This window comes from Ranitomeya imitator, chromosome 6, assembly GCF_032444005.1.
Source record: "Ranitomeya imitator isolate aRanImi1 chromosome 6, aRanImi1.pri, whole genome shotgun sequence".
Classification (NCBI taxonomy): Eukaryota; Metazoa; Chordata; class Amphibia; order Anura; family Dendrobatidae; genus Ranitomeya; species Ranitomeya imitator.
This window is the reverse complement of record NC_091287.1, coordinates 300,933,262-300,959,848: the sequence shown is the minus strand read 5'-3', so window position 1 is coordinate 300,959,848 and position 26,587 is coordinate 300,933,262. Positions and strand designations below refer to the sequence as shown.

Here is a 26,587-nt window from a genome sequence, read left to right as displayed (position 1 = left end):
GAGTAAAGAGCAGCGGCAGATTGAAGATGAACTAAAACTGTATCTGAACCTGGCCGGATGCGAGGGAATTCCTGCTGTAAATGCTGCTAAAGAACAGAAGGGACTCAGGACCTGTGAAGTGCCACATCATGTGAAAGCGTTACAGCACAAGCCTCCTCGGTATTGCTCACTGGCTGGAAGAGTTCTGCATCTGCCTGTGTGTCCTGATTGTGTCATTTGGAGCAGACCCAGCAGTAAGAAACACTAAAAGCTCACTGCGACAACGCAGTAAGTAAACGGGAATGCCAACAGGTAAATTCACACAGAGAAAATAGCAGAAACAGTTCTTTTGGGTGCCAAGCTTTCCAGAACAGTGGATATAGCCTTCTGGCGAAATGTTTGATGTGATTTGTTTGTGTGTTTATCAAAACTGAGTAGGAATGTCTTCATTCCTAAGTAAAATAGTTACTGACTGTGGACTGTGTGGATATTAGTTATTTTCTCGTCTGTGACTCCAATGCATATTGAGCAACACCCTCGGTGCATGACTTACAATTTCACACACTAATAGTGCCCCTACGTGGAAGTGGCGCCTTCTTTGAGCCACTACATAGTAATACTGCTTTCTCTGTACCTTCACACAGTAATAGAGCCCTCACATGGAAGTGGTGCCTTCTCTGTCACTATATGGTAATTGTACCCTTTCGTGCTACCACAATGTAATGTGCCCCCCCTAAAATAATAGCATCCCTGACCTCTGGCAGGCCATAGGGAAGTATGAGTTAGGCCGGCATCACACTAGAGTGTAATCTATGGGGCAGCTCCTCTCATCCGTTGTTTTCTCGGCCGTATTATATGTGCGATAGAAATCGCAGCGTGCTGCGATTTGCACCGTATATCGGCCAAGACTCGCCAATGAAAGTCTATGGGTGCGAGAAAAACCTCGCACACCACGAGGACGATCAGTGTGACTTGCGAGAAATACGCACCGGTGTCCTTTAGAAAAGTCAGCAATTCAGTGCGGTTTAATGTAAAATGACACTGACAGGTTAAAATAGAATAGATAAAATAGGTGTGTGTGTGTGTGTGTGTGTGTGTGTGTGTGTGTGTGTGTGTGTGTGTGTGTGTGTGTGTGTGTATATATATATATATATTTATATATGTCATTGACACACATATATATCTATATATAGCAGAATAGCCGATAATTCAATTGTCGGGTTCTGTAAAATCATTGCAGAACTCGACAGGATATGAGACATGGTTTACATACAGTAAACCATTGCATATCCATTAGTTTTTTATATGTCACTCACTAATAATGTTAGTAGTGTATGTGTGTAAAATTTTGGAGCTGTTAATTTAAAGGATTAATTCACGTAAAAATCTGGCGTGGGCTCCCGCACACTTTTATCCACCAGAAAGGGAAAGCCAGTGACTGAGGGCAGATATTAATAGCCCAGAGGGGGACCATGGTTATTGCCCCCACCGGCTAAAAACATCTGCCCCCAGCCACCCCAGAAAAGGCACATCTGTAAGATGTGCCTATTCCAGAACTTAGCCCCTCTCTTCCCATTGCCCTATGGCGGTGGCATATGGGGTAATAAGGGGTTAATGTCACCTTGCTCCGAGTTGTAAACTGTTTACCCCTTGAGATAGATTGCAGCGTGGGACTTGACTGTACAAGTATGGGATATTGTTGCTTTTTTATTTGGGATTTTTTTTTTTTACAGAAGAATGAGGGCTTCGCTTGGATTGAGAGTGTAATAAAGATGTCTAAACCTTTGTGTTAAATAATTTAATTAAAAGACTTTATTCTTAATGTGTGTGTGTATTTTTTTAACCCTTTCATACTATTGGATTAATAATGGATAGATATCTTATTGACACATCTCCATTATTAACCAGGCTTAATATCACCTTACAATAGAAAGGTGACATTAACCCTTTATTACCCTATATCCCACCACTACTCCGGAGTGGGAAGAGAGAGGCTAAGTGCCAGACTAGGCGCATCTTCCAGATGTGCCTTTTCTGGGGTAGCTGGGGGCAGATGTTTTTAGCCAGGGGGGGGCAATAACCATGGTCCCTCTCCAGGCTATTAATATCTGCCCCCAGTCACTGGCTTTACCACCCTGGCGGAGAAAATTGCGCGGGAGCCCACGCCAGTTTTTTCTGTGAAGTAAACCTTTAATTTAACACCTAGAGCTCCAAAATTTTACACACACACTACTCACATTATTAGTGAGGGACATATATAAATCTAACAGATATACAATGGTTTACTGTATGTAAACCATGTCTCATACCTTGTTGGGTTCGGTAATGATTTAGCAAAAGCCGACAAATGAATTAACCGGCTATTGTGCTATCTAGCTCTGTATGAAATATATACATATATTATATATATGTCTCACTAATATATATATATATATATATATATATATATATATATATATAGACTGTATATATGTTTTCACGAATATTTGAGCGCATGGATCCATTATATGTCCATTTTGCAAGCTGGTGAGAAAATCTCGCCATACGGATGTCACACGGATCCTTACATGCGAGAAAATTGTATCCTCGCACTGCGCACGGATGACATACGGATCACTGTTCAGGGAACATTTCTGTGATTCTCGTCCGTGTAAAATGGACCGATTTTTGTATACTTTTTGTGTGACTCTAGCCTTACACTGGTTTCTGCCATCCATGAATCCACAATGGCTCAGGTAAGAGAAGGGACCCCATGGCTGTCACTCCTTTCGGGGCCCTTGTCTACCACTCTTCTGTGGATGCTCTTTCTTCCAGGTTTTTGGTTTCAGGGTGTGAACTTTGATTTAAATGGGGGGCGACCTGGTAAAAGCAAACGTGTGCTGTTAGATTTCTGCTGTGGACCCCCAATGCAAATATTATTACTGAGCACTACCATCCCATTCATGCTAAGCAATGGTGGGGTGGTCACAGGAAAGACCACCAACCAATAAAATGATGGCATATTTCATCAACATATGGAAAGAAATTCTTCATAAATGCTTTTACTTCCAACAATCCCATGGCCCACAAATACTCTCTTTTATATTGGAAAACCGAAGACTACGGGAAAAAACTAGCTCTATATAAAAACTGACCACGAGGAGGCGCTGTGTACAGAAAGTCGCACTCTAATGTACAAATCCATCACTAGAGGGACGAGTTACACAATAAACGAAAACGAGGTGTGACACGCACGCAGTGCGCCCCGCCCTTTCCTATGGATTTCCGGTGTACGTACATACGTGGTGGTGATGGAGCGTCCTGTGTCTTGGAGGCCTCATCATTTGCTGCAGGAGCTGAAGGACTTTAACGAGCAATGCCGGAACCGGCTGTCACAGCTGCTGCAGGAGCTGGGCTGGGAGCGGGAGGCTGCGGGTGGAGAGCAGGTATGTACAGAGCAGTATACACTGCACCCCTTTGTTCCATGCCAGTGCGCCGCCTAGTGGCGGAGGGTTTCTAGGGCACAGCACTAACCCTTTCCTCGGAGCTCTCACTGCAGGAGCGTTGTGCACAGTGATGCCCCCCTGTGGTGGCTTTGTGTTCTCGGTAATGCTGTGACACAGCTGCCCATAACTTGCCATCCTCATTGCCATGTTCTAGCAGGTATCAGACTCTGTGGTGGCACAGCTTGCTGCATGCGGGCTCTGGAGCTATTGTCCCCCCAACCAAGGGGGCTTATTACTTACTGGCAGGAGGTCAGTGGCGACCTACCATTTCTGCCTGGTGACGATTGCTCTCCTAGTGGTCTCGGACCACTCGTGGTGGTGACTCCCCTGCTTCCTGTGAGGTCACGTTGTCAGAGCAGCTTCTTCTCTTCTGCTCTGTTTTGTTGATGGTCGTCACTCCCGACATCACGCTGATTGACAGCTGGCTACACCCTGCCTGGCTGCCAAACGGCGTGATGCCCCTTCGCCAAAGCAGAAGAGAAGAAGCTGCTCTGTCACTGTGAGTTCAAAGGAAGCAGGAGAATTGCCGTCCGAGTCCTAAGAGGCAGCACAGGCCGGTACCGTCTAAGCCCACAGGGAAAGAAGACTGACGCACACTCATGGATGGATGGACAGAAGGATCCCGGCTGTGTAATTGCCTGGAGCCCATTAGGCTGAGATCACCCATTGAGGATTTGCTGCAGATCCACTATGGACCCATGTATATTAGCCGCCGCGGCTGTTATGTGCCCACCGACCGATACAAGCCAAGCGGCAGTGGTGCTGGTCTCTGCATTCTATGAGCAGTACACTAATTGTTGTGTGTGCGTAGAATGCCATATTATCGGCAGCATATTATCGGCAGCACATCATGACTCGCTCACGTGGATGAAGATAATGTTGGCATGAATGATCCATGCAGCTGGCGGACAAGTGTTAGATCCTTAGTCGGGTGGTTGCCCACATGTTTCTACAAACCAACACTGGGTGAGCGAGCATTTGTTTCTGATCATCGGCTTATCAGGATGAGCCTTGACGTTCTGCACCTAATACAAGTGATCATGCAGATGTGAGAACCATGGGCTTGTTGACTGTCGATATGGCTATGTCCTATGTACAGTAGCCCTGTATATGGGCAGATCCAACATGTGAACTTGTCCATAAGGCGGTGGGATCGTATTAACGGTGTTCCCTCCACTAGGAGACTGCAGTGTGTCCCTACGACTCTAATCACCGGATGCCTAGGACGTCTCTGGAGAAGCATGTCGTCCTGTGCGGCCGTCGTCAGATAGGATACAGCAGGGAGGAGGTAAGCGTCCTGCTAACTGTACCGGACCATTAACTGCTGATTCTTTTTTTCTCTGTAGTTCTTTGCCCGATTGTGGGACCTTACAGCCTCGGGATCCAGTGATGCCAGGCTGCTGCGCTTGCCATTGTAAAAGCTTTGATCACCATCCTTTAGTCTTAAAGGAAATCTGTCACAGGAACACATTCCTTTTAAAGGCATACCCCCACAGTGGCCCCTCTGGAGCCGGGGACGGCGTTCTCCACCTCTTATACAGTTTCTGATAGGTGGCCGTCCGTCAGATAGCTTTCAGCCGATGTTCTCTCTCCATTCCCACGAATGCTGTGTGTGTTCTCAATGTGGAGAGCAGAGACAGTGTCTTATCCTCATGGAGAATAAAGGCGTTTAGAGGTCCCCGTAAATGGATGGTGACCAGTGCCAACAAAATCTGAGCGTTTCTCCAACTTTACTCTCGTGTATGAGGAGAACCTCATGAAGGACTATTCTGGCCTATGCATGGGATTTACCTGAAATGTCTAATAGGTGCAGCTGCGGGGACCCTGACTTATCCCCAGAATGGTGGTCTCCTGACCCCACCCCTACTGATTCCGGCTGTAGCCACAGTGACAGGAGAGCAGGCAGTACGTGCATCAGTCTTCTCACTGCTTGGGAAGTGCAATCTTAGGTGCTCTGCTGTACTTGGTCTGTCATAGCCATGGATGGCATTCATCTATTAGGGACCCCCTTCTAGAGATGGGTGCAGGACTTTCCTGCGAATGTCAGATGTTTCTCACGAGACATTCCCATTTCTGCCGTGCTCCAATATTTAGAGGAGAGACCAACTTACACCACGTCTCTTATCAGTATGCGTTCATCATTTCTGTGTTTGTACCTCTTATAAAATCTGAATTTGATGGCCCCTGAGGATCATGCATCACTTTATATTCCTCATCCTTTTTACACACAGGCAGTCGTATGCGATCCCCAGTTTTTCTATGAAAATGCAAAGGTGACCTCTGTTCCTATAGGTATGTATACATTTGTCTTCTCTATGCAGGGCTAGAAATGATGATTTCCCTCATTACCTGAGACTGCAAATGAAAAGCCATGTATGGCACTGAAGAAGTAAGAAAGTTCCAAACTAATTTTAAAGCAATATTCCCATTGCAAACATTGACTCTGTATCAATAAGACAGGCCGCAGAAATCCAAAGAATAGGGTCTCTGCTTCTGGAGAAGTGCCGGTGGGCGTCTCGATCTCCCATAGGGTGTAATGCTGAATGGCCACAGATCTCTAAAAAAGGGACACGGGGCCCCATCCGTTGGTCATTTATGGCATCTAACCTACTGATTGACTTTCATATGCCTGTAGATCTGTAGCCATTACATCCCAGCTTTAATAAAGGGAATCCGTCAGAAAGATCCACGTTCATAATCCGTCTATGTGGGCACGCAGGTCATGGGAAGCTAAATGAAATAACTTGATATCTGTGATCTGATGTCATATTACAGAGAAATCCACTTTTTTCTTGTATGTAAATGAGTTGTTAAGATCTATGGGCGGGACACTGATCTGCATGAGAATCTGCCTCCAGAGATTATTATAAATGGCGTCGTTGCTACAATGAGACATGTAGATCAGGAGAGCAGACGATCAGTCATTACATTCACACAGGTAACCTCTACCTTTCGTTTAGGAAGGTTGATGCTCCTGACATTACCTTTAAATGTTTATCTTGAATTGTCGACGTGCTATGGCTGCTTCATGAAGTACGGCTACCAGTTGGGTTTTGCTTGTTAGTGGTGGAGCAGCCATTGCACTTCTAAGCTGATGTCGTGGAAGCATAAGTCACTGTAAATTGTATGTTCGAAGCAAACCTTATTCCAGTATGTGTTGGATGGTAATCCTGATAACATTTTCATCCTAACAGATAAGTCTAAGCAGTGTCAGATAATAAAAGATGCCCGGAACAATGCTCCTGCTGTAAGTGAAGATAAATCGTGGGACAAACGTAAGTGGTTTAATGCTGTGATTATACCTCCTCTCCCAGTAGTGTTGACTTCATTATGCAGTACACAAGTGTAGCCACTAGATGGAGACAGTTTACAGAATAAGGACTTCTCTAAGACTCTAAAGGTAGCTTCACATATAACGATATCGTTGCAACATCACGCTTTTTGTGACGTAGCAACGATCCCGCTAACTATCTCGTTATGTGTGACAGCAACCAACGATCAGGCCCCTGCTGGGAGATCGTTGGTCGTTGGGGAATGATCAGGACCTTTTTTTGGTCGCTGATCACCCGCTGTCATTGCTGGATTGGCGTGTGTGACGCCGATCCAGCGATGTGTTCACTTGTAACCAGGGTAAATATCGGGTTACTAAGCGCAGGGCCGCGCTTAGTAACCCGATATTTACCCTGGTTACCATTGTAAAAGTAAAAAATAAAAACACTACATACTCACATTCTGATGTCTGTCACGTCTCCCGACGTCCACAGGGTTAAAACTGCTTTCGGCACGAGCGCTGCTAATGCACGCGCTCCGGCCGAGAGCTTCCCTGCACTGACTGTCAGCGCCAGCAGTAACAGCGGTGACGCCACCGCTGTGCTCTGCTTTACGTCCGGCACTGACAGTCAGTGCAGGGAAGCTCTCGGCCGGAGCGCGTGCATTAGCAGCGCTCGTGCCGAAAGCAGTTTTAACCCTGTGGATGTCGGGAGACGTGACAGACATCAGAATGTGAGTATGTAGTGTTTTGTTTTTTTTTTTTTAACTTTTACAATGGTAACCAGGGTAAATATCGGGTTACTAAGCGTGGCCCTGCGCTTAGTAACCCGATGTTTACCCTAGTTACCCGGGTGCTGCAGGGGGACTTCGGCATCGTTGAAGACAGTTTCAATGATGCCGAAGTCTTTCCCCGGATCGTTGGTCGCTGGAGAGAGCGGTCTGTGTGACAGCTCCCCAGCGACCACACAACGACTTACCAACGATCACGGCCAGGTCGTATCGCTGGTCGTGATCGTTGGTAAATCGTTTAGTGTAACAGTACCTTTAAAAGCAAATTGCTTCTTCAGAACTCTATAGCGCCACCAGTTGGAAGCAGCCAGCAATCCTACAAGTCATTAGCGACCTTTTAACAAGGCTTGCAATATGACTTAGGATAAAATCAAATCAGAATTTCAATTTACAGACACTGTTTTGGGGTATTGCCCCTCGTCAGTGCAAAGTATGAACTGATTTGGCTAGGTGAGAGGCTCTGGACTGGGGTCTAGATAATAATGGTTCTCCTTGTGGAGAGTGGCATGCCAATGTGAGGAGGCTTATGGGAGAGGAAATTTCCTGTGTGATATAGAGTCTCTATAGTTGTGCCAATTACTGTTTTGCCGTCATGTTTGTACTTTGCTTGTTCAGTCATTCATTGTGTATGTCAGAGCGTAATCTGTTTGATTCTTTCTCTTTCCACAGCGTGGGTGAGTATAGAGCGGGAATAGCGTCCTGACAACCACTGTGCTTATGTGCAGTATCCTTTTTGAGTAATATCCTTTTATAAAGAAAATAAACCAATTGTGTTAATAGTAATAGGTCTGTTTCTTATATCATCAGGAGGTTCCCAGTGTCACATTGTTTAAAGGAATGATCTGGTCTTAAACGGTAAGGCTAGGTTCACATTGCGTTAGTGGGTATCCGCTAACGGAATCCGTTACATAGCGCCACTAACGCAATGTAACGGATCCGTTAGCGCACCCATTGACCGCAGTGTATGTAACGCATGCCATTTTGGCATGCGTTAGCGATGTTCCGTTATTTTGTGATGGACCTCGAACGCTGTCTGCAGCGTTTTTGGGTCCATTCTCGCTAGCACAGATCGGGCATCTGCGCTAGCACGATCGCTAAACACGATCCCTTTTTGGACATTGCGTTAAAGCAGTCCGTTAGCGTATGCGCTAAACGGACTGCACTAAAGCAATGTGAACCTAGCCTAAATCTGATCCTCTGTCAGAGCAGTGACTGGTGGTCTCATGGCTCCCAATATGTCATGTGCATACTCTCGGCCAGAGTCCCACTAGATTGGTATCTGGCCTCGTGCAATACACTTGCATTGTGCGTGCGCTGGAAACAATCTAGTCTGATTCTGACCGGGGGGTATGAATATTGCAAACTCGCAGTCACAAGACCGCTGACACGAGAGAATTCACTCAGTTCATGTGCTGCGAGGATTCACAAGTCTACAGTCCCATAGAGTGATTGCAGACTTGTCGTTTTAGACCGGACAACCCCTTTAATAAAAGTAATATCCCCTCATTGAGACCCTGCTGAGCTTTACTGCCCGCTCAGCCAATCGCTCGCCACATCAGCCAGTGATTGGGCAAGGGGCATTCCTGTCTATTGCCAAGACTAAGGAAGGACCAGGGCAGTGATTTCTTACATCTTTCCTCCTATGTTAGAGCTGCATGGTATTAGACGTGCAGTATACCGGGTATGGATCAATAAAGCCATGCTGCCAGTTATGCCGTGTATCGAATAGTTCCTCAACACTTCAGTTGCGGAAAAGTTGTGGAATTATATAAAATCACTGTTAATGATATGCAAATGATGAAAAAATGGAAACTAAATTTTCTCTGACCGCCCATGACGGCACCACGGAGAGAGGGGATCCGCCCACCAAGGACAGGAAACCTACGGATAAAAAGGCGGTACCACTCTCCTGCATCAGTTGGTTTCCTGTCCTTGATGGGAGACCTACGGACTTACCAGTCGTCGTTGGAATTCCGGGGCCAACCAGTCCGATTCAGACAGCTGGGGTCCCTCTGCCTCGGCTAGGGTGGTGACCCGAAGCGCCACCGCTGGGAGCCAGTGAGCCGACAGGGTGTGCGGGGGAGATGACAAGGAATTTGCGGTCACCTCCCCAGGTAAGATGCAGCAACATCCAGGGGGGTCCCTCTGTGGTTGCGGGAGGTGCAGCGCGACCCTCCCTAAAACGAGCATAAGTCTGCACGCTGCACTGCCATCGGGCGTGCAGAGAAAGCGCTACAGGGCTGCATAGGACCGGGGGTGCCGGTCAGCAGCGCCATTCTGCTTCCCGGTCTTGGAAGTTCGGCGCACGCCCGGGATCTAGGGGGTCTCGCGGTGCGCTTGTGCGCCGGTATGCGCAGGCGCCGGGGGGGCTTCCGGCCGGGCGCTTGGGCGCTTCATGCAGGCGCCGGTGTATTTCCGGCCAGGCGCCTGGTGCGTTCTGCGCAGGCGCCGGCGGGACTTCCGGCCGGGCGCCTGATGCGCAGGCGCCGGCGGGGTTCCGGTGGGCGCTTCATGCAGGCGCCGGTGTGTTCCCGGCCAGGCGCCTGGTGCGTTCTGCGCAGGCGCCGGCGGGACTTCCGGCCGGGCGCCTGGTGCGCTCTGCGCAGGCGCCGGCGGGGTTCCGGCCGACAGTTTGGCGCGGTCTGCGCAGGCGCTGGCGGGACGGCTGTTAGGGCGTTCTTGGCACCATGTAGGAGTTACTGCGCAGGCGCCGGCGTTCGGCGGTCGCTACTGCGCAGGTGCGGGCGGCGGGAGGATTCAAGTAGCAGAATCTATATCCTCCCAGTGGCTCTGCAGTAAAAAGCAGGAGCCTCAAGAGATAGGAGCGCTAGCTCAGCCAAGCTCGAGGCAGCATCTGCAGATCAGCAGCAGTATGAGCGACCCGGCATCACCTTTGCCCGAATGACCTCCACCTGCAGCATCGCCACAGCAGCAGCAGCAAAAAAGGCGACAGCAGAAAGGGCACCAGGACACCAGCAAGGAACGCCAAAGGTCTCAACACAGTAAGGAGTCCAGTACAGCGTCGGGGAGAAAGCCAGAGGCAGAGAACCCCCAACCGGTATTTATGGGTCCTGGAGGTGGTAAGTGGATCTTCGTGAATGTCAGAGACAGTAAGAGTGTTATTTGTCTCTTTTAGGGGAGGAAAAGCGTAGCTAAAACTAAGCACAAAAGTTGCGCCATCTGTAGAGAGGATCTTCCACCTACATGGGATAAGAGACTATGCAATACTTGCATTCAGCAGACTGTATCTGAAAACCTTCCAGGGTTTGCAACAGATCTTAAAACCCTAATTAAGGAGCAAGTGGAGGACACCTTTAGGTCACTAAAAAGTGGAAAAAAAAGGAGAAAGACCAAACACAGGTCCCCATCTCCAGTCTCAACATCCGAAAGTGATAGTGAGAGTTCAATGTCATCAATCTCCTCCGATTCATCTGCATCATCTACTTCTTCCTCAGGGGGACATAACTGTTTCCCTCTAGAGGATACTGATGGCCTCATAAAGGCGGTGAGAAGTACCATGGGGTTGGTAGACTCCCATCCTAAAAAAACAGTACAAGACATCATGTTTGGGGGCCTAGAACAGAAGAAGAGAAGAGCTTTCCCGCTTAACGAAGCAATTGCGGCCTTGATTAAGAAGGAATGGAAGAAGCCCATGAGGAAGACTCTCTTGACGCCAAAAAGGAAATACCCCTTTGAGGAGGAATCGTGCTCCTTTTGGGAGAAGGCCCCCAAATTAGATGTAGCAATTGCTAAAGCCTCAAAGAAATTCACCCTCCTGTTCGAGGACATGGGGGTTCTAAAAGACCCCATGGACAAGAAGGCAGATGCCTTTCTCAAGGGGTCCTGGGAGGCAGCAGGAGGAGGCTTGAAGCCGGCAGTTGCAGCAGCATGTACTTCACGCTCCCTGATGATCTGGCTGAACCAACTAGAGGGTCAATTAAAGGGGAAAACTTCCCGGGACTCAATTCTGAACACATTACCCGTAATGAGAGGGGCCGCGGCTTTCCTAGCTGACGCCTCGGCCGACTCCATCAGGCTGTCTGCCAGAGCAGCAGCGTTTGCTAATGCGGCTAGGCGCGCCCTCTGGCTTAAGAATTGGCCAGGCGACCTGCAGACGAAAACGAAACTGTGTACCATCCCTTGTGAAGGAGAGTTTCTGTTCGGGTCGACTCTAGATGACATCCTGGAAAAAGCAGGGGACAAGAAAAAGTCCTTCCCCTCTCTGGGTCTCCCCTCTTATAGGAAGCCCTTTCGGAACAAGAGGTTTTTCCGTAAGAACCCAGGGAGAGGCCAGGGGAAGTGGGAAGATAAGAAGAACAAGAATAAAGGGTTTATCGTCAACAAAAGCCTCAATGACAGCAAGAAACCTCCACAATGAAGGTTCGCCCCAGGTGGGAGGGAGATTATCTCTCTTTCTCCCAGCCTGGGAAAAGATTACCTCCAGTCAATGGATCTTAAACATCATAAAATCAGGACTGAGATTAACATTCAAGAGGTACCCTCGTCCCTCTTTCAAGATAACATCTACAAGATCCTCGGCAGAAGAGCAGTTAACACTAGAGAACGAGATTGTGGGGTTAGTAAAAAAAGGAGTACTCCTGGAAGTTCCCCCTCAAGAAAGAGGGCAAGGGTACTATTCCCCTCTGTTCCTAAGAAAGAAACCAGACGGTTCCTTCAGGACTATTATCAATTTGAGGAACCTAAACAATTACCTAGAGGTTCAGGCATTCAAGATGGAAACGATAAAATCATCAATCAAAATGCTGTTTCCTCAATGCTTCATGGTGGTCCTAGACCTGAAGGACGCATATTATCACGTCCCAATACACAAGGATCACCAAAGATTCCTCAGAATGGCAATCCACATCAAGGGAGTCCTAAGCCACTTCCAGTTCACAGCCCTACCATTTGGTCTAGCAATAGCCCCGAGGGTCTTTACAAAGCTGGTCGCGGAGGTAATGGCTCACCTCAGGGAAGAAAACACCCTGATCGTACCATATCTGGACGATTTTCTGGTGATAGGCTCCTCCCCGCAACGTTGCAAGAATCAGCTAGATTTAGTGATTCATTCTCTAAAAGACCTGGGCTGGCTAATAAATCTAGAGAAATCCAGATTGGTGCCTTCTCAGGTTCAGGAGTACCTAGGTCTCACTCTAGACTCCAGGAAAATGGAATGCCGGCTCCCAGAGAGCAAAATACAAAAGATAATGAGCTTAGCGTTAAGAGTACAATCTCTCCCCTCTATAACTCTCCGTCAGGGCATGTCCCTGTTAGGCTCTATGACCTCTTGCATCCCTGCGGTCCGGTGGGCTCAACTACATTCAAGAGATCTCCAATGGCAGCTACTATCAGAGCAAATCCTCCTAGGAGAGCATTTAGACGGGCGGTTAACATTATCTCCTCGCACCAATCACTCTCTGACTTGGTGGACGTTGCAGGAAAATCTTTCCCAGGGAGTCCCATGGGTAATCCCGATATCAAAGGTCCTAACCACGGACGCAAGCCCCTCAGGGTGGGGGGCTCATCTGGACGACCTGGTAGCTCAGGGCAGTTGGTCTCCTTCCCTTGCAAACAATTCCTCCAATATGAAGGAACTCCTGGTAGTAAAATTTGCCCTTCAAGAATTCTCGGGAGTCCTTCAATCTCACCATGTAAGGGTGATGTCGGACAATCGGGTGGTAGTGTCTTACATAAACCATCAGGGGGGTACCCGTTCCAAAAGCCTAATGGAAGTGGCCAACTCAATCCTTCAATTAGCCGAGAACAACCTTCTATCCCTGACAAGTCTACACATAAAGGGGGTAGACCATTACAAGGCAGACTTCCTCAGTCGATCCAGCCTAAAACAGGGGGAATGGGAACTAAATCCAGAGATATTTACCCAGATCACGAAAAAATGGGGTGTTCCCAAAATAGATCTCTTCGCGAGCCATTTAAACAAAAAAGTAGCCTCCTTTTGCTCCCTAGAACATCTAATTCCACCAACAATTATCCATAAACGTGGATCACTCTAATACTACAGATATCACATAAGGGAGTTTCAATTAAGAAAAAGACCCAAAAAAAGAGTGTTTATACAAAAAAATACAAATTTATTTAGACATAAAATATACAAAATTATAACAAGGTAGAGCTAACCCTGCAGGATGGGGGAAATAGCAGTCCGCACTTCACTATGGTATCAATATAGCTAATTTCAAGTAAAAAGTATCAGGAGACATTTCCTATTAGATACCATCATATAGTCAAAGGCATTAAAGCAGCACAGATGTAGAGAGATCTCAATTAGCCTAATGAGGTCAGTGTAAATCCATCAACATAAAGTCCCATAGTGCAAACCGATATCAGCAAATGCTGTGTCTAGGGATGACGCTGAAATATCAAATAGGCAATAAATATAAATATAATGCAGGAAGAAGATCGGCGAAACGCGCGTTGAGGCGGCAGGCAGGGGTCCGGCTACCACACTTCCTAATAGGTAATTTATGCAAGCATTATATTTATATTTATTGCCTATTTGATATTTCAGCGTCATCCCTAGACACAGCATTTGCTGATATCGGTTTGCACTATGCCACTTTATGTCGATGGATTTACACTGACCTCATTAGGCTAATTGAGATCTCTCTACATCTGTGCTGCTTTAATGCCTTTGACTATATGATGGTAACTAATAGGAAATGTCTCCTGATACTTTTTACTTGAAATTAGCTATATTGATACCATAGTGAAGTGCGGACTGCTATTTCCCCCATCCTGCAGGGTTAGCTCTACCTTGTTATAATTTTGTATATTTTATGTCTAAATAAATTTGTATTTTTTTGTATAAACACTCTTTTTTTGGGTCTTTTTCTTAATTGAAACTCCCTTATGTGATATCCTTTTGCTCCCTATCTCCCCTGGGGAACCCAGTAGCTGTGGACGCGTTCCTGATCCCTTGGGGTCACCATCTGGTATATGCCTTTCCTCCCCTCATTCTGATTCCAGCAGTGCTGAGGAAGATTCGGGAGGACGGGGTGCTGGTCATTTTAATTGCCCCGTTCTGGTCGAAGAGACCTTGGTTCTCATGGATGAGGAAAATGTCAATATCCGACCCTTGGGTATTACCAGACCTCCAGGATCTGTTGTCACAGGGCCCAATCTGTCATCCACAAGTCAAGAACTTGCACTTGACAGCCTGGCTCTTGAGAGGAAAATATTAGAAAACAGAGGGTTCTCTTCGGGGTTAATCTCAACTCTGTTAAAAAGTAGGAAGCCGGTTACAACAAAACAGTACGGCAAAATATGGAAAAAGTTTCTGTCCTTTTCAGGTGCAAAAATAGGGAAAGAGATTCCCATCAATTCCATATTAGAGTTCCTACAAAACGGGTTGGATATGGGTTTAGCTACCAGTACCCTAAAAGTTCACGTGGCAGCATTAGGAGCCCTATTTAATTTTGACCTAGCTTCAAATAGGTGGGTCTCTAGATTCATTAGGGCAGCAGGAAGATCAAGGCCTCTGCCAGTAAAAGTGGTTCCTCAATGGGACTTAAACTTGGTCCTTAAAGCCCTGACCAGTCCTCCATTCGAACCATTACATGAATCTACAATAAAAACGCTATCCCTCAAAACAGCTCTATTAGTCGCCCTCACTTCTGCCCGTAGGGTCAGCGACTTACAGGCTCTTTCAGCCAACCCTCCTCACACACAATTTCTAGAGGACAGGGTTGTTCTAAAAACAGACCCAGCATATCTCCCGAAAGTGGCTTCAAAATTTCACAGGTCTCAAGAGATATCTCTCCCCTCCTTCTGCCCTAACCCTAAGAACAAGGAGGAACAAACACTACATACACTAGATGTAAGAAGATGTCTCTTACCTAGAAGTCACTAGAGAGAGTAGGGAGGATTCCTCTCTGTTTGTGTGTTTCCAGGGTCCCCGGAAGGGGAAAAAAGCATCTAAAGCCACCATAGCAAGATGGATCACAGACGCCATCAGTCTATCATATTCAGCAAGTGGGATGTCCGTTCCCGGGGAGGTTAAGGCTCACTCAACGAGGGCAGTAGCAACTTCCTGGGCGGAGAAGGCCGGAGCTTCCATAGACCAGATATGTAGAGCTGCTACCTGGTCCTCACCATCCACATTCTATAGGCACTATAGATTGGACCTAATCTCCTCTTCAGACCTTACTTTTGGTAAAAGGGTTCTGGAGGCGGTGGTCCCCCCCCTGAATGTACTATCTATGCAATTCTCTCCGTGGTGCCGTCATGGGCGGTCAGAGAAAAATATAGTTCTTACCGATAACGGTATTTCTCTGAGCCCATGACGGCACCCGTACATTCCCTCCCTTCACTTATGGGTGCACACTTCGAATTAGTGCCATAGTCCATTTATAGTTTAATGCCACGCGGTATCTTGTTATGCTAAACAGTTAAAAATTTTACAAATGTCTTAGTAGTCTCCCATCGTTATCTATATAAACAAACTGATGCAGGAGAGTGGTACCGCCTTTTTATCCGTAGGTTTCCTGTCCTTGGTGGGCGGAACCCCTCTCTCCGTGGTGCCGTCATGGGCTCAGAGAAATACCGTTATCGGTAAGAACTATATTTTTTGAAAACCTATCCAGTATAGAGCATGAGTCACACGCAGAATACAGACCCCTACACACGCATTGGCATGCTGTTAATAATGGTTGTCTGAGGAAGGTTCTGACACATTGAATGCCCTTGGGCATGCAAATCATCAAGATCTGCTCCTGGCAGGCCCCCTTTGCAGTTGCCATGATGTTCCAGATGTGCATGATGGCCACAGAGGCTGCTCAGTCGTATAAGTGATGTGGCTGCTCTGTTAAATGGTTCCTAGAACACTTAAAAAAAAAAAAAAAAAAAAAAAAAAAAAAAAGCCAAACCACAGGTTCCATCATTAACCCATTCTGTACTGCAAGTGACATTGGACATCACATACCAAACAGACAATTTTCCAAAAATGTTCAATGATCTGTATTTCAACACGACAACGTCAGGCCACGTTGCTATTACTGTGAGCAGCCTGTGTGGCCTAAATGTGCTTCCTTGGCCTGCAGCGTTTCCAGACTTGTTTCCAATCAAGCACATCTGGAACGATGGCAATTGCAAAGGAAGCTGCCAGCAGTGGATCTTGATTTGCATTCTCAAGTGCATTTCGTGTGGCAGAACATATTCCTCAGGCAACCACTAATAACATCAGTGACGATAGCGAAGACGTATATTTCTGCATGTTTCGCTGATGCTCAACACTGACAAAATTGAGATGTTTAGAAAATTATTATTTTTTTAATCATCTGTGTATCATTAACATGTCTATCATCCTGTGATTTAGCCGTGCTCGAGGAGTCCAGATCTCTTGTTTTTCATAAATCAGATGTCCTTGCCCACTGGGTTTTTTTGCTAGTTGTCTTTTTTTTTTTTTTTTCGTTTTGGTTTTTGCCTTGGATTCTACATTCTTCCAACTTGTCTAATAGCTGCAGCTATTCTGTATGGAGTCATGAATGGTGATGTGCGGTTTATCCACCACATAAGGGCAGTGTTAACTCTTCAGGACATCCCAGGAGAGGACATGTTGTGCTCATTTCTTTCTTTTTTGTGCGTGTGTGTGTTTTTTTTTTTTGTTTTTTTTTTTTTTTATAAAGGTGCAGTACTCTTGAATGAAACTAGGAAAAACAACTGTTCACTACAAATTATGTACACTTGGGCTATTCCACTGTTCTATTAATTGTAAGGATTACAGTCCTTGTTTTTTTTTTTTTTTTTTGCTGTGTGTGTGTAAATGATGGATATTATATCTGTATGCAGGACACTTCCAATGAAAGAAGAAAACTGAGAGCACTCACCGTCCTAAAATCAGTCCTTTATTGCAACGGAAGAATCTTCAGCAGGGGAGAATGTGAATTGTGACAGACGACGGACGTAGGACCCGGGGAAGCGCGGCAGCGCGAAACGGCCGTTGTCTGTCACAATTCACATTCTCCCCTGCTGAAGATTCTTCTGTTGCAATAAAGGACTATTTCTAGGACGGTGAGTGCTCTATGTTCTTCTTTCGTTGGAATTTTCCTGCATACTTTTTTCAGATTGAGCACCCGATCCTTTTGGGGTGTTTATGGCACGTGGCTGTGGTGAGTGTGAGGCGCAGTGATACCTAGTTGCAGTGGTGCGGATTCTTTGCTCTTTTTTTATTATATCTCTATGCCTGGTTATTTTAGGTGAATGTGTCATTTTCATATGGCTGTTCCTTTTTTCCTCTAGGTAACTACTCTACGTCAGCTGTTGAGGTTCCTCTGAACCACAAACGGGCCATCTGTGATCTCACGGCTGCCGATCGTCTTGCTATATATGACCATGTCCTTCTGGAGACTAAGAAGCAGAGTGCAATGGAAGAGAAAAGTGCCTCTGATTTATTTGAGGATTTAACTGTCAAGATCAAACAAGGTTTCTGAATGTTCCCTTCTAATTCCTTAGGCTGATTTCACATTTGCGGATGAGGTCTTTGCGGAGGGCTGCGTAGTTCCTCCATTAAGCCCCGCCCACTGTCGCGCCTCTGCCTTCAGCCCCGCCTACGTCGACATGCGTACCCTGTCTTTAACTTTGGGTATGCACGCCATCGTTTTAATGCTGCGCCGGCTGCAACAAAATGCAACATGTTGCGTTCGACGCAGGTCAGCGCAGCGACAAAACGACGCATGCGGAGGCATGCACATACATCCATATAGCCTGCATACCCAATGTTAAAGATGGGGTACGCAGGCGGAACTGAAGGGGCGGGGCTTAACGGAGGAACTACAGTGCTCCGCAAAGCCCTAGTCTGCAAATATGAAACCAGTCATACCGACAAACGATGTACTGGTGTCTTATGTGGGCTCAGCAACTGAGCAGAATGGCTATATTATTAACCTGTCAAATGCCACTGGCAGTCGGTGGCAGCTGCATTTACAGCACGCGTCCTGGTGGGGTACTTGTTCTTATTGGCTGTTGCAATTTTGGGGTGACAATGGGTTTCCATGACAGCTGGGGGTCTGCTGAAGAACCCCCTCCCTGACTTCGTGCTATGCATGACTGTACTGTACACTTGTGAAAGCCAGGCAGCCGGCTCAAGAATCTTGTGCCTGATGAGATTCACCCATTCAAGTCTGTGAATGCTATACAGTCACAGTACAGCATCATATTTTTACAGATACGGTAAAAAAAAAAAAATTATATATATATATATATATATATATATATATATATATATATATATATATATATATATATATATATATATATATATATAAATAATATAATTTTTTTTTTTTTTTCTCTAATATATAAAGCTGTATGTGTGTGTGTCCGGGATTGGCATCTGTACCGTCGCAGCTACAGCCACAAAATTTTGCACAGTCACACGTCTGGACCCCGAGAGCGTCATAGGCTATGTGAGGCAAATTGACAGCTGCCAGATGTGAAAAAGGGGGACTTAAAGAGTGAGAGCGATGACGCCAAAGCTAGGCCCACGCAAAACTCGCCACACGTACAAAACTCGATGGAAAACTCGCCACATGCAAAACTTACACACGCGGAAAAATTGCCACATGCAAAAGTTGCCTCACACAAAACTTGCACATACTCAAAACGTACCACACATAAAACTCGCCATGCGCAAAACCTGCTGCACACAACTTGCTACACTAACCTGTCACATGCAACTCGACACACAAAAAGTTTCTACACGCATGTCGCCACACAAAACTTATCTCACAAAAGTCGCTACATGCATGTCCCCATATGCAACTTAACACACACATCTGTCATCTCCTCTTTTATATAATATATACCTGTATATCATCTCCTCCTATATAAAGTATATACTATATAAAAGAGGAGATGACACATAGGTATATAGAGGAGGAGATGACATACAGCAGGTATATACTATATACAGGGGAGATGACATACAGGTATATACAGGAGGTGATGACACATAGGTATATACAATATACAGGAGGAGATGACATACAGCAGGTATATACTATTTACAGGGGAGATGACATACAGGTAGATACTATATACAGGAGATGACATACAGGTATATACTACATATAAGGGAGATGACAAACATGTATATACTCGGGAAAATGAGGGGTGTGAGGTGAAAATGTGTGAGTGCAAAATGAGAGGAGTGATCGGAAAATGACAGATGTGAGGTCGAAATGACAAGTGTTAGGTGGGAATGAGAGGAGTGAGGGAGAAAATGAGAGGTGTGATGGGAAAATAAGAGATGTGAGGTGCTATAACTAACCACATATATTTACTATGCCCAGGCAACGCCGGGCTCCTTAATGAAGTGGCAGTGAGTATGGTTGAGCAGTGCTCCATTCACTCAATGCCCCGGTTCAGTGGGGTTTCTAGCTTCAGACTCCCCGTGATAGGGGTTAACTTCCAAACTTTAGAGTCCCCCTTTATGACTGCTTATCTTACACTAGTCAGAGGTGATAAATTGTATGCTTTTAACCCCTTCCCGACCTGTGACACAGCGTATGCGTCATGAAAGTCGGTGCCAATCCGACCTGTGACGCATATGCTGTGTCACAGAAAGATCGCGTCCCTGCAGATCGGGTGAAAGGGTTAACTCCCATTTCACCCGGCCTGCAGGGACAGGGGGAGTGGTAGTTTAGCCCAGGGGGGGTGGCTTCACCCCCCCCCCCCCCCCCGTGGCTACGATCGCTCTGATTGGCTGTTGAAAGTGAAACTGCCAATCAGAGCGATTTGTAATATTTCACCTAAAAAACTGGTAAAATATTACAATCCAGCCATGGCCGATGCTGGAATATCATCGGCCATGGCTGGAAACACTTATGTGCACCCACCCCACCCCACCGATCGACCCCCCCCCCCCAGCCCCCCGATCTGTCGTCCGCTCCCCTCTGTCCTGTGCTCCGCTCCCCCGTCCTCCTGTCCGCTCCCCCCGTGCTCCAATCGAACCCCCCGCACTCCGATTTCCCCCCCCCCCCCCCCCCCCCGCACAGCGATTTTTTTTTTTTTTTTTTTTTTTTTTTTCCCCCTCCCCGTGCTCCGATCCACCCCCCCGCACAGCGATTTTTCCCCCCCCCGTGCCCTGATCTCTCCCCCTTATACTTACCTAGCCTCCCGGGGTCCATCCGTCTTCTTTGCTAGGTGCCGCCATCTTCCAAAATGGCGGGCGCATGTGCAGTGCGCCCGCCGAATCTGCCGGCCGACAGATTCGTTCCAAAGTGAGTTTTGATCACTGAGAGGTTATATCTCAGTGATCAAAATAAAAAAATAGTAAATGACCCCCCCCCCCCCCTTTGTCACCCCCATAGGTAGGGACAATAAAAAAAAAATAAAGAATTTTTTTTTTTTTTGTTCCACTAATGTTGGGGTAAGAAGTAGGGTTAGGGGTAGGAATGTGCACACGTAGTCTGGTCCTCTGCGGATTTTTCCGCAGAGGATTTGATAAATCCGCAGTGCTAAACCGCTGCGGATTTATCGCAGATTTACCGCGGTTTTTCTGCGCATTTCACTGTGGTTTTACAACTGCGATTTTCTATTGGAGCAGTTGTAAAACCGCTGCGGAATCCGCAGAAAGAAGCGACATGCTGCGGAATGTAAACCCCTGCGTTTCCGTGCAGTTTTTCCGCAGCATGTGTACAGCGATTTTTGTTTCCCATAGGTTTACATTGAACTGTAAACTCATGGGAAACTGCTGCGGATCCGCAGCGTTTTCCGCAGCGTGTGCACATACCTTTAGAATTAGGCAGTGCACACGGTGCGGATTTGGCTGCGGATCCGCAGCAGAGTTCCATCAGGTTTACAGTACCATGTAAACATATGGAAAACCAAATCCGCTGTGCCCATGGTGCGGAAAATACCACGCGGAAACGCTGCGTTGTATTTTCCGCAGCATGTCAATTCTTTGTGCGGATTCCGCAGCGTTTTACACCTGTTCCTCAATAAGAATCCGCAGGTGAAATCCGCACAAAAAACACTGGCAATCCGCGGTAAATCCGCAGGTAAAACGCAGTGCCTGAAAAATCTCATACGAATCCGCAACGTTGGCACATAGTCTTAGGGTTAGGGTTGGAATTAGGGTTGTGGTTAGGGGTGTGTTGGGGTTAAGGTTGTGGTTAGGGGTGTGTTGGGGTTAGGGTTGCGATTAGGGTTACGGCTACAGTTGGGATAAGGGTTAAGGGTGTGTTGGAGTTAGAATTGAGGGGTTTCCACTGTTTAGGCACATCAGGGGGTCTCCAAACGCAACATGGCGCCACCATTGATTCCAGCCAATCTTGTATTCAAAAGGTCAAATGGTGCTCCCTCACTTCCGAGCCCCGACGTGCGTGGTTTACCCCCACATATGGGGTACCAGCATACTCGGGACAAACTGCGCAACAATTATTGGGGTCCAATTTCTCCTGTTACCCTTGAGAAAATAAAAAATTGCTTGCTAAAACATCATTTTTGAGGAAAGAAAAATGATTTTTTATTTTCACGGCTCTGCGTTGTAAACGTCTGTGAAGCACTTGGGGGTTCAAAGTGCTCACCTCACATCTAGATAAGTTCCTTGGGGGGTCTAGTTTCCAAAATGGGGTCACTTGTGGGGGGTTTCTACTGTTTAACCACATCAGGGGCTCTGCAAACGCAACGTGACGCCCGCAGAGCATTCCATCAAAGTCTGCATTTCAAAACGTCACTACTTCACTTCCGAGCCCCAGCATGTGCCTAAACAGTGGTTTACCCCCACATATGGGGTATCAGCGTACTCAGGAGAAACTGGACAACAACTTTTGGGGTCAAATTTGTCCTGTTACCCTTGGGAAAATAAAAAATTGCGGGCTAAAAAATCATTTTTGAGAAAAGAATTTTTTATTTTCATGGCTCTGCGTTATAAACTTCTGTGAAGCACTTGAGGGTTCAAAGTGCTCACCACACATCTAGATTAGTTCCTTTGGGGGTCTAGTTTCCAAAATGGGGTCATTTGTGGGGGATCTCCAATGTTTAGGCACACAGGGGCTCTCCAAACGCGACATGGTGTCCGCTAATGATTGGAGCTAATTTTCCATTTAAAAAGCCAAATGGCGTGCCTTCCCTTCTGAGCCCTGCCGTGCGCCCAAACAGTGGTTTACCCCCACATATGGGGTATCTGCGTACTCAGGACAAACTGGACAACAACATTTGTGGTCCAATTTCTCCTATTACCATTGGCAAAATAGGAAATTCCAGGCTAAAAAATCATTTTTGAGAAAAGAAAAATTATTTTTGATTTTCATGGCTCTGCATTATAAACTTCTGTGAAGCACCTGGGGGTTTAAAGGGCTCACTAGGCATCTAGATAAGTTCCTTGGGGGGTCCAGTTTCCAAAATGGGGTCACTTGTGGGGGAGCTCCAATGTTTAGGCACACAGGGTCTCTCCAAACGTGACATGGTGTCCGCTAAAGAGTGCAGCCAATTTTTCATTCAAAAAGTCAAATGGCGCTCCTTCCCTTCCAAGCCCTGCTGTGCGCCCAAACAGTGGTTTACCCCCACATATGCGGTATCAGCGTACTCAGGACAAATTGGACAACAACTTTCGTTGTTCAGTTTCTCCTTTTACCATTGGGAAAATAAAAAAATTGTTGCTGAAAAATCATTTTTGTGACTAAAAAGTTAAATGTTCATTTTTTCCTTCCATGTTGCTTCTGCTGCTGTGAAGCACCTGAAGGGTTAATAAACTTCTTGAATGTGGTTTTGTGCACCTTGAGGGGTGCAGTTTTTAGAATGGTGTCACTTTTGGGTATTTTCAGCCATATAGACCCCTCAAACTGACTTCAAATATGAGGTGGTCCCTCAAAAAAATGGTTTTGTAAACTTCGTTGAAAAAATGAGAAATCGCTGGTCAAATTTTAACCCTTATAACTTCCTAGCAAAAAAAAATTTTGTTTCCAAAATTGTGCTGATGTAAAGTATACATGTGGGAAATGTTATTTATTAACTATTTTGTGTCACAAAACTCTCTGGTTTAACAGAATAAAAATTCAAAATGTGAAAATTGCGAAATTTTCAAAATTTTCGCCAAATTTCCGTTTTTATCACAAACGCAGAATTTATTGACCTAAATTTACCACTAACACGAAGCCCAATATGTCACGAAAAAACAATCTCAGAACCGCTAGGATCCATTGAAGCGTTCCTGAGTTATTACCTCATAAAGGGACACTGGTCAGAATTGCAAAAAACGGCAAGGTCTTTAAGGTCAAAATAGGCTGGGTCATGAAGGGGTTAAGTGTTTTTTTTTTTTTTTTTAAATGCTCCGACTTTACAAGATTGCTTTTTATTGTTTTCTTTTGAAGATGACGAGCACAGGTGTCCCAAATCCCACCTGGAAATCATTGCCGAAATGAGGGACTATAAAAGGAGGCGCCAGTCTTACAGGGCTAAGAATGTCCATATCACAAAGAAGTCCTATACAGAGGTAATATATTGACAGTTTAGGATGGGGTTTTTTTTTTCTTTCTTTTCTCGCCCCCCCGCCCCCCTTCATCCTTGGCAAGTGCATTGATATATGCATTTACGTTTACGCCACAGTTTATTCAATTCTCAGCTTAAAGGCATACTGTACTGTGTATGCATTGGGTTCAGCCAAATCATGGGAAAGGATGTGGATGAAGGGATTGGGGTAAATGTTTGTTTATTTTTTTTTTTTCTCTCCCATGTCTATTGTTCCAAAGGGGTATAAAGAGGGGAGAAAAAAAAAAGCATGATGTATTTTTCCATAAAACGGCATTTGTCCTGCTGATCCAGAGTAGGTCAGATTGGACCGACATTCAGATGTAGAACTCTCTGTACATGTATACAGGTTTGCGAGTTGATAGTATCCTGTAAGATCTAATTCATTAGACCCCCAACCCACAGATCATGTGACAGCAGAACAAATAGTACAATGTCTTTAAAACTGTAGATACAATTTCATCTTTCTTTCTAGATAATGCGAGATGTCATCAATGTGCATATGGAAGAGCTGAGTAATAAATGGCACGATGAGGTCCATGATGAAGCCAGCTCCTCAATTTCTTCTTCCTCAGTCAAAAGGTGATTACAAGATTCAAAACCAGGGCAAGAGTAGGTAGAGCTTAGGGGTTGCCGAAAAATTTTAAGATAATTTACTAATAGTTGGAAAGTAGGCCCTGGTTCATCAAAGCTTTTATGCTAAAAAAAACTGGTGTAAATAGCTGTGAAAGGAAGTAAAATGTCTGCACAATGCATGGCTGTGCAAAAATCTTTTGGTGTTCACCCAGCTCCGACGAAGTAGGCGGCATTGGGTCATGCCAATCCCAGTTCATGAAATCTGCAACAATGAATTAGACGAGCTGTGGCATCACGCCAACGTCCTGTCCAGATCTCCACATTTTGGGCAAAAATGTTGCAACTCTTCATAGCAATTTTATGCCAGAATTCTTGTTTTGCATCAAACTCGCACCGCATCGTGGTTTAGCACAGTTTTATAGGTGGGCACGAAACTGTGAGGTAAGACAATGGGCATTGGTTTATCAGCATGTTTTCCCAAAGTGATTCTTTGCTAAGGGGAGGAGAGCCTGGCTACTTGATGTAGTCAGATACGCAGGAATCTCTGAGTTGATGGCTCTCAATCGTCAAACGAAAACTGTCAAGTGAGTTCTTGCAAACCTTAAGTGCTCTAACCATTGCTGTAAATGTTTCATTTGCTTCTTCAGGAGAGAAAGATCTCGTTCTTCAGAGTCCAGACAGTCTGGAGAAAGTCACAGAGATCGACATCGATCTGGACGTAGAAGAGATCGTAGCAGTAGTCCGCGGAGACGGCGAAGTGGGGGCAGGGATTCTAGACACAAAAAAGACAGGCAAGTTTTATTTATTTATTTTCTTTCTTTTGGTTTTAGTACACCTCCCCCATAACAAGGCTAACTTTTTGAAACAAATTCTAATAGTGCATTTTTTTTATGTCTCATTAAATTCTCAGTTCCAGTTAGATGGGCCTTTTTGTTTAGTACCAGTTTTAATGTCTTCTACTCAGGTGGCGTTCTTCATGGGGTAATAGTGCAGTGCAGCCTAAAGACTTGCCCCAAGGGAATACTGTCACCACACCACCTTGCTAAAGTCCAGAAAAATTTAGTGCTAAGCAAAAAGACCCATAACTCGTGCTGTATGTCAGATTTAAATAGTCTGTCACCCCCCAACTGAAATTAGACCATTGATACATTCATATAGGTGACTTATGCCCTATAAAAATCATACTTGTGGTACATTTTTAATTATTTTTGCGTTTTATATTACAAATGTAAATGATGGGGCTTTGGTGCACCCTTGACAAAACCAAGCGCTTGGTACACCATTCACCCACTCGGTTATCATTACCGTCCTCTGCCCCTATCCTTTATCTCAAAGTAGCCTTGCCTGTGTTAAATCCGCAGTCGTGTGTGTGTGTGTGTGTGTGGGCTCTTATCTATCTTTCCTGTCCGCTATTGTGCGATCCTGTGTGTGCTACCGCAGACAAGACACCGGACAATCGGAGGACGTACGTACGTTGAAATGACGCCTGCCTTACTAGAGCAATGGCTACAGGGAGTATTTTTCCCCATATATTTATATTCTCCCTGCAGTCGCCTGCTCAGTCATTGGGGCAGTGCAGGGAGCCGTTAGTCACTGCTCACTATACTGTGATCACACCTGTAATTACTACCCAGCCCTTTGATAGCCTGATTTCTAAATGTGCACTGCAGAGCATGCTGTCAAAGTACCTTGGCATGATAACCGCATGGTGACTGTAACCGCTCTCTGCACCACCCCAATGACTGGAAGTGAATTGCTGAAGGGAGGCTATAAGTTTAATTTTCTCCCTGTATCCTCTCTTAGTCAGGCTTCACTAGTTATTAATTAATTTTTTTAAATTATAATATATATTCTAATATTTTTTTTTTCTTTGCTTTAGGGACAAAGATAAGCATCACGGCTACAAGAGGGAAAGGGAGTAACCATAGTTTACGTCACAGACTAAGATTTTTTTTTTTTTTTTTGTGGTTCATAAGCAACACCATTTAAGAAAGAAAGGG

At 45.7% G+C, this 26,587-nt stretch overlaps 1 protein-coding gene across 1 annotated transcript in view; it reads left to right on the top strand.

Annotated features, from left to right (window-relative positions):
- Positions 1–3,237: 3,237 nt before the first annotated feature.
- The window catches only part of SNRNP48 (small nuclear ribonucleoprotein U11/U12 subunit 48), a 23,459-nt gene continuing 109 nt past the window's right edge, over positions 3,238–26,587 (top strand). The window contains exons 1-9 of the mRNA XM_069730689.1: positions 3,238–3,404; positions 4,645–4,752; positions 5,696–5,756; positions 6,659–6,739; positions 17,781–17,963; positions 23,855–23,976; positions 24,487–24,593; positions 25,235–25,378; positions 26,467–26,587. The exon at positions 26,467–26,587 is cut by the window's right edge and continues 109 nt beyond it. Coding sequence (XP_069586790.1) covers positions 3,270–3,404; positions 4,645–4,752; positions 5,696–5,756; positions 6,659–6,739; positions 17,781–17,963; positions 23,855–23,976; positions 24,487–24,593; positions 25,235–25,378; positions 26,467–26,509 — 984 coding nt within the window. The 5' untranslated portion in view covers positions 3,238–3,269 and the 3' untranslated portion in view covers positions 26,510–26,587. The remainder of the gene's footprint in view (positions 3,405–4,644; positions 4,753–5,695; positions 5,757–6,658; positions 6,740–17,780; positions 17,964–23,854; positions 23,977–24,486; positions 24,594–25,234; positions 25,379–26,466) is intronic.